The sequence below is a fragment of the Lutra lutra genome, chromosome 5 (genome assembly GCF_902655055.1).
Source record: "Lutra lutra chromosome 5, mLutLut1.2, whole genome shotgun sequence".
NCBI lineage: Eukaryota > Metazoa > Chordata > Mammalia > Carnivora > Mustelidae > Lutra > Lutra lutra.
In genome coordinates, this window is record NC_062282.1 from 43016363 (window position 1) to 43033491 (window position 17129).

The window sequence follows — 17129 nt, forward strand, 5'->3', positions numbered from 1 at the left end:
CTGACCGCTCCATTCCACTGCTTTAAACTCTTCAGCAGTCCTTTCTAAAGCACACTTGCCTTTGGCAAAGCCTGCTGTGATTCTGGCCTACCTGTCCGGCCTCAACTCTCAGCTCCGACCCATGTCTCGGCTCTGGGGCAAGTTCTGGCTCTGCTTGCGGACCCCTGACATTATTCCACACAACACGGCCTCTGCCCGCAAGGCCTGGGCCCCTCTGCCCACTGAACCCCTCCCACTAACTAGCCTTCCAGGCCCAGATCAAATGTCTCCTCTGGGAAGCGCCTTCCCCATCCCCCACCCCCCCACCCCTAAGGCAGAGCTGGTGGCACCCTCCCCTGGGTACTCCTAGAGCATTTCCCATCATGCATCGCAAAGGCTTATTTTGGGGTCTGACTTGGGCCTGGCGGAGCTCCTTGAGGACAGAGCCCTGCCTTATTTATCTTCCGTTCATCGGGACTCAGTGCAAGAAGGTGGAGGGAGAGAGGGAAGGAGGGAGTGGAAGGAAGAAAGAAAGGCAGGAAAGAAGAAATGAACAAGTCAAGCAAGGATATCAGGGGAAAATTCATTGATTCATGCATCCATCCATCCATTCATTCATTCAACAAATAGCTGTTGAATTCCTATCAGGCCCCGTTCTAGGTATTAAGGATACAATTAGCAAGCTCAAGTGACTGGCAACTGACTCACCATTCCCAGGTGACTCTGGTGTGTGCGTGTGTGTGTGCGTGCATGTGTGCAAGCCCTTCCGTCTGCAAGGGCCTGCTGCCGGGGCACCTGTCTTCCCCAGGGCTTGGTGCTTTTAGCATCTGTCCCTGGATCCTGTTGCAGCCCGAAATAAGGCTGTGAGCCTCAGCAAGGCAGGACCGATTCTTGATTCTCGTCTGCTGAGGCCAGAGCTGGCTGCAAAGGCGTGCGCCGCTCAGACTGGACCGAGGACCACCAGCACCTACAGGACCACTCAGCTCTCAGCTTGCCAACAGAGGTGTTAATCTTGAGGTCCTGACATTCCCTCCTGCACACTGTGGTCCCGCCACTCAGGTACCAGGATCCTAGGGGAGCTTGAGGAGCTATGGGGTGTGGGCAGAGGTGATGAGCCAGCTGTCAGAGCCCCAGCCCCCAAGCAGAGGAAGGGCCCTGCCAAGGGTCTGGGAGCTTGGTGCCTGGTTTGGGAGGGGAGGGATTTAAGCTCTAGATCATTCTAGATTAAATGGGAAGGGATGGCTTGGATTCAAGGTGGGCAGAGGTAATGGCTCTGGGTGGGACTTCAAGGTCTTTAGGCTGCAGAGGGAAGCGGGGCCCCCGACAGTGGGATGAGGGCCCTTCCCAGGGTCTGCGCATGTCTGTAAGGGGAGTGTTTGTCAAGAAACAGACCTGTGCACTGTGGCCTCCTGAGTGGTCACAGTCGGAGTTCAGTTCATGGCCCTCACCCCAGATGCCTGCAGACACGCTCAGATCCGATATGGTTTGCGGGGTGGGGGATTGTGGGTGCCCCGAAGCCCGTCTGTGGATCCCATGATCTAGGCCAACCTTCTTATGCTACAGAGACACGTGAGGAATTGAGGCACAAACCTGGGGAGCGGCTTGCTAACAGTCACAGAGGAGGTCGGGGACAAGGATTAGACTCCAGGTTGCCCAACTCAGTGCCCCCTGCCCTGGGGCCATGTGTGGGTGTGGTGTACAGATGGAGACAGACTGTTTCTTTCTAAAGGAAGGAGTGTAGAAAAACCTGGAAGCAAAGCACAGGGGTAGTCTGTCGGGAGACTCAAGAGCTCTGGCTTCTCTGCTTGGGGCAAGTTAGGGAATCTGGATTTGGAACCTGCAGGGGTTCTCTGGGGCTCTGGACCTCATTCTGTTTGCAAATCTCCTCCAAGGTCTCTGGAAAGTGTCATGAGGTGCAAATGGGGGAGGGGGGATAGAGGAGGAGATAGAGTCGGGGTGAGTGAGAGCACCCTGTAGGTCAGCTGAGGGATGGGGCATAGGGAAGGCGGTGATAGGTCTCTCGGCTTTCTTGGACCAGCCTATGCCCTCACACCTCAGAGCCAAGTACTGGGGACAGAAGGACAGGACCAGCCTTGGAGACCCTAGCACAGCCCCAGCCTAACAACCCATCCTTTCTTCCCCTCCCTGATTTCAACCTCGTTCAGCCTCTGATTAGAGCTCATCTGCATCAGCGGGTGACATTTGTTTGAGACCCCCCATCTCCCCTGCCCCTCATCTCCCAGAGATTGCACCCTGAAGAAAGAGTGACTCCCTGGCAACATGGGAAGCAGATTCGTGTGGCCTCTGGCACCTCCTCTTGCCTTCCCTGGACCTCAGTCTCCTCCTCTGTACACAGAGACCCCCAAAGCCCTGTCCAGCTCAGACAGCCCTTCCTCGAGACTGGGGTGGGGGGGAGTAAGGCAGTTCAGAGCTGAGGCTGGGTGTCCCAGGGACTGGGAGGACATCTGGGGAGGGGTGGAGGGGGGCTCGCCCATTCGCAAGCATCTCTCTTCCACAGGATGATCCCTAAGGAGCAGAAGGGCCCAGTGATGGCTGCCACAGGCGACCTCGCTGGACCAGGTAAGGCAGACTCTGCCCTTGTGCATTCTTCAGACCCCATCCTTTCCTGGTCTCAAAGTGTAGCCACTCGGGCCTGTTGGCCTGAGGCCTGGGCAAACAGGTGTGAGTTCCAGGTCAGCCCCAAGGGAGTGTTGTGGAATCTGCCACTTGGGTTGGGAAGCTTCCCAAAGTATTGGGAGGGGCCTTGCCCTGATGCCTACACACCCAGAGGCTGAGACTGAATGCCTTACACTGGGCCCTGGGCCTAATGAAGTCCTTACCTCAGCCCCAAATTGAGCATGAGGGCTCTGGTCCCAGTTCCAGCCTTAACTATGGTCCCAAGCTCCCCCGCTCCCCCCCACCACGAGTGCCCTTGCTTCCTGTCACTGTGGGTCTCCCGGAGCCGCCCCTGTGGCAGGAGACAATTGTCAAGGGAGAATGGGGACAGGCTGGCCAAAGCAGACTCCCCAGTGTGACTCAGACCATTTCACTTGAAAGTTGGCTCACCCAATGAAGAAATCAGTTAAAATACATGTTTATCACCATATGAGACCCCTCTGGAACTCCCAGCATAATTTTGGAGTCCGTTGATTTGGCCTACTTCAGAGCATTGCAAGTATCTTATTTTCAAAGAATTGTTTAGAAGATTTTACTTATTTATTTGGGAGGGTGATAGAGTGAGTGTGCACACAGAGGGCGAGGGAGAAGCAGAGCAGGGAGACTGACCTGGGGCTCGATCCCAGGACCTGACCTGAGTGGAAGGCAGATGCTTTACTGCCTGAGCCACGCAGGCTTGAAATGGGGATTTCAAGTATTTTAAAAACAAATTCAACCAGGTCAGAGCTCTCACCCTACAGTGCAAATGATAGTGAACGCTGCTGTTGGCTAAAAATGCAGATTCCCAGCATCTACCCCCAGGATCTCGATTCAGTGGACCTGAGGAGGGGGCAGGACATGCACCTTTGAGACAAGTGCCCCGGGGGATTCTGAAGCACATGGACCGTGCCCCGAGCTCTGACAGACTGTGCTGTAAGGACACCACTGCTGTTCTGCCCCATGCAGCTTCTAAGTATTTCATCCTCTTGTATGACTTCATATGGGAGTGGTCCTAACCTATTTCATGTGTTCTTGCCTCCTTTTGTGGGCATCAAGTTTCCTTTTTTTAAATTTCATGATTTTGGGTGCTAACATAAGCCAACTTTGTGAGGTATTGATGCTCTAACTAGAAGAAGCAGGCAATGTGTTCTCTTTTCCCTTGGCTAAGTAACTAATTAATTACAGTCCCCCAAGTGTGGGCACATATCATCTATGCCAGACTGGAAATGCATCCATTGTTGGCTGTTGCTAGGGTATTAACTCAAGACAATTTTGAAACTCAAGTACCATGACAAGACAGCCTCTGTAAGGTAATAATAACACAGACACCGTGATTATGTACTTCCTCTGGGTCAGATCCTGTGCTAAGAGCTTCCCTGCTTCCTGTTATATAACCCTCACAACAATGCTGTACGTTAGCTATTGTTGTCCCCATTTTGGTGATGAGAAAGCCAAGGTTCAGAGGAGCTAGGCCATCCCATATCTAACAGTTGCTAGAGCTGAGATTGGATTCCAGATCTCTCTGTCTCCAGAGTACTTCTTGACTGCACGGTGGTGCAAAATAATACATCCCTTTCATAAGATATTCAGACAAAACAGATGTGAATGACTTTGAAAGTGAAAGTCCCTCATAACGGGACCATCTGGAGATAACCACAGTTAGCACGTCTGTGTAACTCCGTCTTCCGTTCATATATAAACGCATTTATACAAACGCACGTGCACGTGGGCTGAGTACTATATGCGTGCTCTGCAGCTCACCTTTTCCTTCACTTAGCAGCCTAGAGGGGACTCCCTCCCATGCTGGTATGCTGTCTCTCCCCAACCCTTGCCCTCCCGAAGCAAGTATCCTGTTAGGTATACTGATACACCCCCTCTCCTGGTGGTCACGCAGGCTCATCTTGGGTTGGACCCGGAGGAGCAAAGCTGAGCATTCTCACAAGAGTGACTTACTGAGGTCACGCCCTCAGGAAGAGGGAAATGATGGAAGCAGGATAGGGCAGGGGAAATGGCTCAGCAAGCATGTGGGCTCAGCTGTTGGCCCAGGTTCGGCTTGATCCCGCAGGGGCTCCAGAGCCTGAGTGGCTCCGCAGAATTCATCCTGTCCTGAGCGACGGGGCCCTGAGCCCTTCTGCTCAGTGGGGCAGTGCTCAGCAGAAGAGGGCACTTGGGACCCTGAGTCGCAGATGAAGGGCATCTGGGCAGCACCCCTACAACACGGTGGTGTGGTTTTCACAAGCTGAACCCTCAGTGCTATCAACAACCATCTCTATCTTCAGGCATGTTTATTCAACTTTTCTCCCTAAGAATGAGTGCCTAGAAATGGAACTGTTTTATCAGATAGATTTTATCTATAACTTTTTTTTTTAATATTGAGCACAATTCATCTGGTAGTATCTGAAAATCTGATACTAGGGGACTTTTTATTATGTATTTAGATATAGTCTTTCATGCTTTTAGTAGGCAGTATCTTTCATTGTTAAAAAAAAAAAAAAAGTGCAATCTCCAGCCCTCCTCTTCCTACGTCCCGTAAATAGTCACTATTGATACTCAGCGTATCTCTGCGCAGATTTTTCAAAGCATGCATAAACATATAGTACTTGTTTTTCTAAATAAATGAGTGGGATCTTAGAATGCAGATTCTTCTGAAGCTTAACTTTTTTCGCCTCTTAACCTACAATGGATCTCCTTCTGTCCCTACCATGCAGGAGGTCCTCTCTATTTGCTGAAAGAATAAAAAAATCATCAGCTTCCTTTTTTAAAAGCCTGTCTGGATTCCACTGACTGGACTGAACCACAGCACCAGCATGCCCCCACCCCCCACCACATGCTGCCTGGCAGCCCCGTCCATCTCCTTGTCCCATATGACTTGCTTAGAGGATGGTGGCAACCTTTGTCCCCAAACTCCCAATGCCTCCTCCCCCGTCCTCCATCTCAGCAGATGACCTTCTTTCCTATTGCACTGAGAAGAGTGAAGGGACCAAAAGAGTCCAGTGCAAGCTCCCTCCTCCCCACCTGGCTTTCTCAGTTCTCCTTCCCCTTCCCCTTGTGGAGGAGGACCTCTCCCTGTCCACACCCTCCCTTCCCCTCCCTTCGCCTCTGTCCAGCTCCAGGACAGTCTTCCAGTCCTGGAGTCTGCCCTCTCTCTATTGCATTGTCAAAATTTCCCATCAGCTAAAAAACATGCTTTTATTTCTCCCTCTTAAAAACAAACACCTCTTGATTCTGCCGCTGCAACTCCTCAAAGCTGTTGTCTACGCTTTCTCGCCTCCCCTCTCTCCCTAATATTTTATTAAGCTCACTTCCAAACACACAAAAATAGAGAGTGCAAATCCCCATGGTCCTCCCTTCGTTCCTGGAGCCCAAAAAGAGCTTGTCGTTTCATCCCCTCGACACTTCAGGATGCACCGAAAATAATGAAGAGGACATTTCCTTACATACCTCGAAGATGTTAGTACCCTGAACAAAATTAGCAATTTCGATTTAATACCAGCTAATGACCAGTCCCACAGTCAACTTTCTCCAATTTTCTAGTTTGTGTTAATGAGGCTCCAAGAAGGACCACTGTTTATCTGGTGGCCGGGTCTCTTCAATCTCCTTGAATCTGTACATCCCATACCTGCCCCAACCCCCCACCCCCCTTTTTTCTCTTTTTTTTCCCCAGGTCATTTATTCCTTTAAAGAACCCAGGCCAGCTGCCCTATAAAATACTTCACATTCTAGATTTGGTTCACTGCTTCCTCGAGGTATGGTTAGAATGTCCTTCTGTCCATTTTCTCTTAACACTTTCCAAGAAGGTTTTCACACCCAAATACTCCATAGAAACTACTTTTGTGAAGATGACCGATAACAAGGCCCTGACACACGGAGGATGGTCAGTTTTTGGCTCTGTGAGCCCCCCATCTTCCCCAAAATGCTTTTATCACTTGGTTTCCAGGGCACCACTCTCTGGCTTTCCTCCTGCCTCACTGGGCTCCCCTTCCCAGGCTCCGTGGCTGGTTCCTCAGCTCCTGGGTCTGGGCGCCAGAGCCCCAGGGCTCAGGCTTCCGATCTCTTTCTCCCTCACATCCCTGGTGATCTCATTCAGGCTCCCGACTCTAAACACCATTTATAGAGCTGGAACACGAACCTCGGTGTATCCGATTTTAGAGGTGGACAACTCTGGCCATGCTGTCCACACGTATCCTTTTCCTACCGGTGTCCTCACCCCTCTGTCACCCCTTTCCTCCAGAGCCTCCCCTTGTTGGGAAGTGGGTCAAAGTGGGTGTATTGACAGCGGGGGATGGACACAAAGGATATGGATGGGTTCCAAAACTACTAAGAATAGCCATCAGTCCTGGAATCCCTCTATGTGGCTATCACAATGAGTCCTCACTCTGAGAAAAGAAAAAAATGTAATGGTCTTCATCAAACAACAACAACAAAAACCATTTGTAAGCTCACGATGCCCCCAGTTTTTACCTCAGGTCAGTTTCTCCTGTGATCAGGAGGCTCCCATATCTGGCTCCCTCTGTCTCTGCTTCTCTACTTTGGCATTTGCAAGGTTCTTCAAACCTTCTATGCCCAATTCTGCAGGCGATTAGGGGAATTTGAATATGGATTAGGTATTGTATAAAACAAAACAAAAAAAATGTGTCCACTTGCCCAGGTGGATATCTTTAACTGATAAAAGCAAGTTATAAAACATGTATAACTATGACTTCGTTTTGGCTGAAAACTCATACATGGTTATATGGTCTTTTTCTGATAAAACTTATTTATTTTGGAGCACCTGGGTGGCTCAGTCAGTTGGGCGACTGCCTTCAGCTCGGGTCATGATTCTGGAGTCCAGGGATAGAGTCCCGCGTCGGGCTCCCTGCTCAGTGGGGCATCTGCTTCTCCCTCTGACCTTCTCCCCTCTCATGCTCTCTCTCTCGCTCTCTCTCAAATAAGTAAATTAAATTAAATTTTAAAATTATTTATTTTATTTTAGAGAGAGAGAGAGAGAGAGAAAGCATGTGAGGGCTCTATCGCAGGACCCTGAGATCATGATCTGAACTGAAATCAAGCATCAGACACCCAGACACCCAGGTGCCCCTCACATATGAATATATAGTCTTTGAAAAAGATATGAATGGATATACATTAAGGTGTTAAAAGTAGCAACCTCTGGGAGATAGAAATGGTATTTTTCTCTGTTCCCCTTATATCTGTATTTTCTAACTTCCTTCAATGTATATATATACACGCTATTTTTAAAATAATAAAAGGCTATTTTAAAATGGAAAGAACACATGTGTAACCCTGAGCTCCTGATCTTTCCCCATCTCATCCTCCTCCAGCCCTCCCCATCTCAGTGAGTGGCTGCTCCCAGGATGAGGACAGAGTGGCTCAGGCCAGAAACCCCGGCCCCCTTCCCCAGCAGAGCTTGCTCCCCTGGCTTACCTTTAGAAGAGTCTCTAGAATCTGACCATTTCCCACGACTCCAACCACTGTGGGCAAAGAACTGCAGAGGAAATTCATGGAATAAATACAAATGGCCAAAGAGCATCTATCTGAAATGGAGCTCAGTTTCACTGAGTGTCAAACACATGCAAATGAAGCTCTGAGGCGTCATTTCTGCCTACCAGGTAGGCAGAGTCCCCAGAACAGTGACTCCCAGTGTCAGCAAACGTGGGGAGGAACCGGCATTCTCATACACCCTGGCAAGCGCTCGGAGGCCGATGCCCTCAGAGGTAGGCAGCCCCGAGGGCCCTGAGGGTTTGGCGGTAAGAGCTCACTCTGGCCTCTCTGGGCAGCCCCTCTGCTGGACCTGGGCAAGAAGCTGAGCGTGCCCCAGGACTTGATGATGGAAGAGCTCTCGCTACGCAACAACAGAGGATCCCTCCTCTTCCAGAAGAGACAGCGCCGGGTTCAGAGATTCACCTTTGAGTTTGCAGCCAGCCCGAGGATGGTGAGTTCATCCCATTGCGCTTCTAAGGGAACTGAGGCCCAGAGAGGGCCAGTGGTTAGCCTAAAGCCAATCAGGGAGCCAGATGACGATGTCTGGCCCCTGGGGAGTCCCTCCAGCTCCAGCTCCAGCTGGAAAGGCTGTGATGTTCCTATCAGATTGAGCCCCCGACTTGCTGTGTGATTCTAGAAAAGCGGTATCTCCCCTCAGATGCAAAACATGAAGTGGAAGGGGCAGGGCAAGCTGTGGGAGGGAAGGGATTCTGGCTCCTATCAAAAGAGCTCTGGGCTGAATTTGCAGTGCGCAGGATTTAGATTAGATTTGAGCTTGCCCTTAGAGAGAAAACACAAAACTCTTTCTCTTCGTGCCCCTAGCAGAAGGAAAAGGCTCGAAAACCGTCTGCCAGTAGTGACAAGAATGGCTTATCCTCAGGCTTCAAAAACTCAGCAGGCAGTTTCAGTTACTTGAAATGAACTCACACTCTGCTCAGTTTCTGGACTCAACAGAGGGTGACTGAGAGGGGATGATGTGGCAGAATGCAGAAAAGTAAAGACAATAAAACACCTACTTGCTAGCCAAGCAATTCATGTGTATCATCTCATTTAAGGCTCATACAGCCCTATAAGCTAGAGAGTATCAACACTAATCCCATTTTATAGATAAGGAAACTGACACTCAAAAAGTTTATGTGCCCAAGGTCAAGTTTAGAATAGCAACTAACATACGGAGAGCATTTCTCTGTTCCAGGCACTGGGATTAGCACCCTATGTTATTAATTCATCCCTCACCATCCCTGAGATGTGGGCACTGAGATGGTGCACCTCCCCGCCTTTTTTGGTGGAGGGAGAACCCTGGTCCTTTCCCGCACTGAGCCTCCCTGCGGTCTATTTGCCCCCACAGATCGTGGATGGAAGTGCCAAGGAGAAGGTGTTGGGGTCGAAGGTGACAGGATCAGCGGAGCTGGGGACTGTGAGTGTACAGGGAGGGGAGCCCCTGTAAGAGGGGAAGTTGGGGGAAGGGGCCAGGCAGCTCTGAGCAGCAGTCCTTGGCTTCTGAGCACCCACCCCTGCGCCCAGGTTGCCAATGGCCCTGAGGGGCAGAACTGCCGCTCTGAGCTCCACATCTTCCCAGCCTCATCCCAGGGCCCTGAGGATGCCCAGTCTGCAGCTTTCCCCACGGAGCGCGCCTGCAGCCCCAGCACCCTGGCACCAGGTGAGGGCCTCCCCAGGTCCTGGGACCGGGGCTGTGGGACCAGATCCCGGCAGTGCTCCACCATGGGGCAGGAACCAGTGCCCAAAGAGCATCTAGTTTACCTCCCGCATGGACCCCCCACACTCCTCCACAGACCTAACACAAGCCCGGAGAGGTGCAGCAATGTGCCCAAGGTCACACCCCGAGCCAGAGTCTACACCCCAACTTGAAATTCCCCTGCTCCAGTCCTCCTTGCTTCCAGGGATGGGGAAGGATTGGTCCACTTTGCCGGAGCAACTTTGGTGTTATATTCCCCCTGCCTCCCATCCCAGCTCCAGGCTTCCCTCCCCCAACCGTATCTGTGGGGTGGACAGGAGTGGGGGCTGAGGGGAAAAAAAGAACTCAGCCAGCTCCCTCTGCCACCCCCTGCCCCCCATGAGCCCTGCTCCATTTCCAGGCTATGCCGAGCCACTGAAGGGTGTCCCGCCAGAGAAGTTCAACCACACGGCCATCCCCAAGGGCTACCGCTGTCCTTGGCAGGAGTTCATCAGCTACCGGGACTACCAGAGCGATGGCAGAAGTCACACCCCCAGCCTTGCCCAGCATCGAAATTTCAACAAGTAAGGCAGGGGGCGGGGGCAGCTTGGGGATAAATCGCTAGGCTGTGCAGGTACCCATCACAGCATGGCAGGGGCTGCATTTCCTGAGCCCTTTCACATGCCAAGCTCTATTGGAACACTTTCCCATGGATTGAGCTCTTGCTAGAACTCAATCGAATGCTTACCTTGGAACAGAGTAGGTGCTCAAGAAATGTACAGGCAATGAATGGGTGAATGTGCCACACATCTTGTTGGTTTTTCCACACAACAGGGCCAGGAAATGCTGCATTTTTTTTCCTATTCTGCCAGTGAAGGGACCCACTCAGGAACAACAGCACCTGCCCAAAGTCACGAAACAAGGAGGCGGCGGGTGCGGGGTCCAAGCCTGTGTTTGTCTGACTCCAGACCCCGGTTTCTTATTTCCTCCCTGTTGTGTGCCCTCTCTTTGATGCATGTGCCTCTGGGTGGTGCCCCTATCTCACCAGTCCTAGATCAGCTCAGCCTTCTCCTCACTTTCCTCAAAGGTCTAGAGAAGGTCTAGAGATGGTTTTGAAGTGTATCAAAGTGGGGAGTGGCGGAGAAACATCGGCCGCCAGATGTGAGAGCCACAGAGGAGCGGCTGTACTATTTAGAGCCTGGGGTCTCAATGTGGGCTTACATGCATTACATGCTTATCTCATGTGGGCTTACATGCTTACAGGCGAGGACTCCTCGCCTCACTGTGTGACCTTGAGCAAGTGACTTAACCGCTATGAGCCTCTACTTCCCCATCTGTAACAGGAGTCCATTACAGTATCTACTTTGTAAGACTGTCACGAGGATGGCATGAGAAACCATAGGCAAAGTTTCTACCAAGTAATGAGCTCTCAATAAACAGGAGCTATTAGTATTAGTATTGGTATTGGTTACAGGCTGAAATAATGGTTGGGAAAGCTAATAGGGAGAACTGGAAAGGGATAAATTTGGTGTTCTGCCCCAGGGGCCCAAAGAGAAATCCTAGGAGTCAAGACAGGAGCCTGGCCCTGGAGGAAGGCTTTGGGCTGGGGGATGCATTTCACCTGCAGTTGTCTTTCTTGAACTGATGCTATTTTTGAGAAATGCTCCTCTGGCCTGGGTGGCATTAAGTGAGAAAGAGGAGGGCCCACAGGAGGCGGCCATGGTCCAGCTTTTCTGGCACCTGCTCAGACCACATGCGAGACTGTTGGACACCCGGAGATGATGAGCCCTGAGAAGAGACTACTCAGAAGGGAGGGGACTCCCCTCAAACAGCTGATAGCCAGGGAGGGCCCCCATGGGAAGAACCGTGCCCAATAGGCACCATGGGAGCCACGAGCCATTGGCATGCATTCTGGGGTTTCTGCCAAGCCAAACTGTGTTCTCTTTCCCCCTGGGGCCCTCAGCCCCTACCTGTGAGGCTATGTACCCTCAAAAGACATTGAGTCCTGGGTGCTGGCTTCCAGGCTGGCCCCATCCTTCTCAGGCTGCAACTAGGACAAGAGGAAACACATTCCCATCAGCAGGAGGAGGGCTTTAGAATGTCCTCAGCTCAGGCCCCCTTTGAGACAGAAGAGCCAACTGAGGCCGAGACAGGGGTGAGCAACAGTGTAAGTGGCCAAGCTGCGTTAAGGATCCAGGGCTCTGGGCTTCCAGACAAGGGCTGGATCATGAGGCCTGTGTAGCTTGGAAACTGCCCAGCCTGTTCTCGCAGGGCCTGGCTGTTGCCGCCATAGCCGGGGTGGTCTGGGCAGACCCACTTTCCTGGCTGGAGCCCAGGCCCTGGCCCGAGGCCTGCCTTTCTACCCCAGGGGCAAGCACTCCCCCATTCCCACTGCTCCCAGGCTTCAAGGAAAGCACTACATGAGCAATGCTTTTTAAGTTTTTTTTTAGATGACAAAATAGTTTAAAAATAACATACTTATATTCTCTTACACACACACACACACACACACACACACGCACACACACACGAACGTGCACACACAGGCAACTACAAATAAAGAGAGGGCCCTCTGTTCACCATCCTCTAGTCCCAGTTCCCTTCCCAAATTCCCAAAGGTAACACTGTGGTCAGGTTGGTGCGTCCGTTTTCAGGTCATTTTCTCCCAGCAGTTCCAGTCCTATAGTGAATGGCATTGTTTTATATGTATGTGTATGTTTTTAATACTTTGTATCTCATTCTGTAACTTGCTTGCCTTTTTGATCTTTTGAAATCTATCCTACTCAACACGCACAGATCTTTTCATTCCCTTTAAGCGGCTGTATGGTATTCCGCCACGTGAACACACGTCTGTCTTATCGGTGTTCTGCCCGTGGACATCGGGCTGTTTCTGGTTGGCAGCCACGCGCTGCTCACGCCCGTTTCTTTTTGCTGTGCATGCACGTGCTTCCCTAGGCCCTGTGCCTACAGGTGCAACTGCTGGTTCACAGAGTTCACACATTTTTTAGATTGAAAAGATCCTGCAAGTTGTCCAAGGTAGGAGCACTAATTTACCCTCTAACCAGCGGTATCTGAGTGAAACTTTGCCCACCATCTCACCAAATTTGCCGCATTATCAAATTATTTCTTCTCACTAGTCTTACAGGTGAGAAGTAGTGTGTCTGTTATCATGTCCATCTCTGGATTCTCCGTGCTCTTTCTAACCCTCTCTTCCTTCTCTGGCCTGGGTGTATATTGTCCTGAGGGGAGATGAGCAGAGGAAGGAAAAACCCCATTCCAGCTCTACTGCCTTCCGGAACTTACTTAAGAGGAAACTAGAGTTTTGCCTGGGACTAGCCAATTCTATCTTTGAAAATTTCATGCCTATTCCCAAGCACCAAGCCATTCCCACTAGAGACAGGCTAAGGAACGGGCAGAGCTGCAGAAACCCGTTAAAGATAATACAAAGCCTTGCCGTATATAGGTGGGGAAACTAAGGCCTAGAGGGAGGTAGGGAGGGGCCCCCACATGGTGACCTGCATGTCAGCGATCTGCTATCCAGTGCTCTCCCACACACTCTACTTCCCCTGCTGCTTTTCTCTCCCCAGGACCCCGGTGCCCTTTGGAGGACCCCTGGTGGGGGAGACTATTCCCAGAGCAGGTACCCCCTTCGCCCCGGAGCTCATCAGTGGCTTGGAACTCCTTCGCCTCAGACCCAGCTTCAACAGAGTGGCGCAGGGCTGGGTCCGCAACCTCCCTGAGTCTGAGGAGCTGTAGCCCCAGCCCGAAAATTCAATTCCCCTGTCTTGGTGTCTGGGTAACATCTTGGAGTCAAGACTTCTGGATGGCACTTCCCCGTTTATGATGGGGCTCTTCACACACAAAATCTTATTACAAATGGCCTCCACGGCCACAAAGTTTAGTAGTCCCCGGATGGGGTGTGTTTCAGAATTTCCTGGGGATGGTGATTTGCGTACAGATTTCTGGCCTGCCCTAGACTTGCAGCATTCAAGTCTCCTGAGTTGGGGAATTTCTATTAGTAACCACACTCCCAGATGATTCCAGGGAAACTTGTTCATGGTCTGTGTCTTTCGGCATCCGAGCCACCAGTGAATTCACATCCATGCCTCCCCTCCTTCCTGCCATGGACACCAGCTTATACTCCCCCGACAGGCAGCTTGCTAGTGGCTGGTTAACCTATGGAGAACTCTGATAATCAGAAAGACTGCCCGACCTAGAGGAGAGAGGGCAGTCAGGAAGGCAGATTCGTAAGCAGTAATTCGTGTTCGTTTCCCTGACAGCACGCTGCCTGCCGACCGAGGAAGAAAGTGCCATGGTGGGGGTGATGTGCCCCCTGGGGATGGGGTGGGATTCCAGGAACCTTCTCAGAGACTTTGAGTGGGACCCCAGAGGAGGAGTGAGAGCCACCGAGGGCAAAGGGGGTAATGGGGAGGGCATTTCTGCCCAATGAACCAGCATGTCCAAAGTGTGGAATTGCGCACAGGAGGAGGAGGTTATGTTCTGGAGAAAGGAGGGGCTGTGTTAGAGGGTCAGTGAGGGCCAGTTTTGGGGTTTCTTTACTAAGGAGAAGGGGGGCAGGTTTTAAGCTGGGCAGTGATGGGTCTTGCTATGTGGCAAGATTGGGCAGGACTAAGACCGGAGGCCAGGAAGCCTGCAGGAAACAAGGTCTAGACTTGGGTGATGGCCGTGGGGATGGAAAGAAGGGGCACCCCTCACCCCTCTGGGCACCTTATTATAGGTCAGCTGCAGTGTGGGGTACATGTAAGGCCCCCTTCTTTCTTTTCCCCTTCCACTCACCATCTTGTGCAAGCCTCAGGGTAAATCTCGTCCTGGTCTCTGCTGGGGCTAGTTCGGGACTGTATCCAGTTACTAGGAAAGGAGAGAAAGGAATGCCTCTTAGTTCAACTGATGAGGAAGAGGACAATGACAATGCTGGCAGTGGCGGCTCCTTTTTATTGGGTGCCTCAGTGCTTGGGCTGGTAGTAGGGTCCCACATATCTTATTTCTTATTTTCAGTTCAACCCTGAGGGAAAGGTATTGTCCCATTTTACAGGATATGCCTATCCAGGCTAGAAAGAAGTGGCTTGTTCAGGGCCAGAGCCAAAATGGGAATGTCTAGTTCCAGTGGCTGTCCCTTTTTGCCACACTGGGTGGCCAGGCCAATGTCCACTCACTCTGGAACCATCTAAGCATGGTGTCCTGCCTCAGGGCTTTGAAGTGAAAAGTGCAGATTGGGAAGTGAGGCTGGATGGGGTGGGCTATAACTTCTACTGCTAGCCATGTGAACTTGAGCAAGTCATTTCTCATTGGGAGGCGTCCATCCCTCTACCTGTAAGCTGAGGACAAGGCCAGAAGCCTCTGGATAGGGCAGTGGTGAGCGCAGTGATGGACACATACCTAAGAAGCCCTCAGTCGTTATTAGATTTCATACAGCTCCTGCTCTTGCCTGGGAAAGATGTTCCTGTTCTTAAAAGCTGGCTGCAAGATGTCAGTGGGGTCAGCAAAGCTTAAGCCGGAAGGAAAGCCTCTGATTATTGTTGGGCTCCCTGTGGACATGGACGTGGAATTACCTCCCTCTGCCTTCTCCCTGGCTCCCTCTCTTGGGGAGATGAGAAGGTGAGAAATTCAGCTAGTTCCAGAATGCCTGGGGTAGTGATAATATTTCCCTTTGGTTCTGGACTTTCACTGCACCCCACACCATCTCCAGGGCCCAGCAGCCTATTAGACTTGCCTGCCATTGATGTGTTGTCTTGAACTGGGGGCGGGGGTGCTGTTGAAAGCCACATCTGCATGAGCTGAAAACCATCTGTGAAAGTGTCTGACCCATAGAAGAGAGGATCTGGACTCCCCCCTCCCTGGACTGGCTGTGCTGTGTTCTGGACGGTGATGGCCACCACCAGCTACAGGAGAGGAGAGCCTGCTGCACCTGAAAGCAAATCCACATTCTTTCTTCTGATGATGTGACTTTTGCTGATGTTGCTTAAAAAAAAAAAAAAAAAAGGGAATGCTTATTATCTAAATAAACAAATAAGTAAAATGTGGAAGGATTGGACCACATAGCTTCTCCTGTGTTCATAGACTTTCCCAGACTTCTGCATTCGACCTCATCCCCATATACTGGAGGTAACCATGGGTGACAGTTTGGAGCTTCTAGACTTCTAGGAAGCCTTGATTAAATATGTAGTGCATAAAGGTGCAGAGGTGCAAAACTACATCTTTGTTTAATGAGATCATACCTTTTGTACCATTCTGTACTTCGCATCTTTATTCAACGACAAGTGAAACATGGATCCTGAAAAAGCAGAGCATTAACCTTTCATGTAATTTGTGGGCCTAGCGAGCCCTTCATATAAAATCCTATTCTTTGCCTGTTCATATAAAATTCTATGCTTTTGCCTATTCTGTTCCTTACCTAAATGAAGTTGTATGGTGATATGGAAGTGAAAAGGACTGAGACCAGTCAGGATGTTGAGAAAGTGGACACGCACTACGGCAGCGACGAGCGGAGAGGAGCTGGGTTTCACGTAACAGCGCGGGCGCAGCACAGGCACAAATGGGCACACACGGGAAGGTGGATACAAACACGTGTGTGTGTGTTGCAGGGAAGTGTTCACATAAAAGTCAGGATGGGGTTAACTTTGGGAAAGAAGGAAAGGAAAGAAAGGGGGGGTGATTGTGAAGGGATAAAGTGCTCCTGGGGAAAGCTGGACAATTTCTGTTGCTGGATCTGGGTGATGGTTACAGGGGTGTTCACTCTAGAGTATTAAATTTAGTTGTACATCTGTATTTTATGCACTTGTTCTATACATGTGTTATATTTTACCAAAACAATCCCACCTTTTAAAAAGTGAATGGACAAATCAGTAATAGATCAGACGTATCTGATGAGGGAATTAGTGAACTAGAAGTGCCCACAATGTTTCACGGAGAGGTGAGGAAACCAAGAGTATGAGAGAGAAATCAAAAGACGTGGAGAAAAAAATGAAAGCGTCTGACAGTACTGACAGGAATTCCAGAAGATGCTTTAGGATGACTAGGTTTTCTCCAGATTTGGTAAAAGGCACAAATTCACACCATCCTCACCCTGTCGTGAAAAGAGATATTAAATCCACACTTAAGAACCACTTGTTTGAGGGAAGCCTGGATGGCTCAGTTCATTGAGCAGATGCGCCTCTGCCTTCAGCTCAGATCCTGATCTCAGGGGCCTGGGATCAAGCCCCAAGGGCTCCCTCTCCCCCTCCCACTTCCCCACTTGTGTTAGCACTCATGTTCTCTTTCTCTTTCTCTCAAATACAATCTTAAAAAAAAAACCCACTGTATTGAAATTGCAGAACTCCAA

General features: G+C 50.7%; 1 protein-coding gene across 3 annotated transcripts; it reads left to right on the forward strand.

The window, feature by feature from the left end:
• Positions 1-424: 424 nt before the first annotated feature.
• MYOZ3 (myozenin 3) lies at positions 425-15805 on the forward strand. 3 transcript variants are annotated; one of them, XM_047730570.1, is made up of 8 exons: positions 426-696; positions 895-1038; positions 2498-2559; positions 8412-8566; positions 9464-9532; positions 9640-9775; positions 10212-10374; positions 13378-15805. In XM_047730570.1, exons 3-8 carry the CDS (start codon positions 2499-2501, stop codon positions 13544-13546), a joined length of 753 nt encoding a protein of 250 aa, XP_047586526.1. In that variant the 5' UTR covers positions 426-696; positions 895-1038; position 2498; the 3' UTR covers positions 13547-15805. The 3 variants fall into 3 exon arrangements, with proteins under 3 accessions (XP_047586527.1, XP_047586526.1, XP_047586529.1); XM_047730571.1 differs by lacking the exon at positions 895-1038 and having other exon boundaries at positions 425-696; XM_047730573.1 differs by lacking the exon at positions 9464-9532 and having other exon boundaries at positions 426-1038.
• Positions 15806-17129: the final 1324 nt, after the last annotated feature.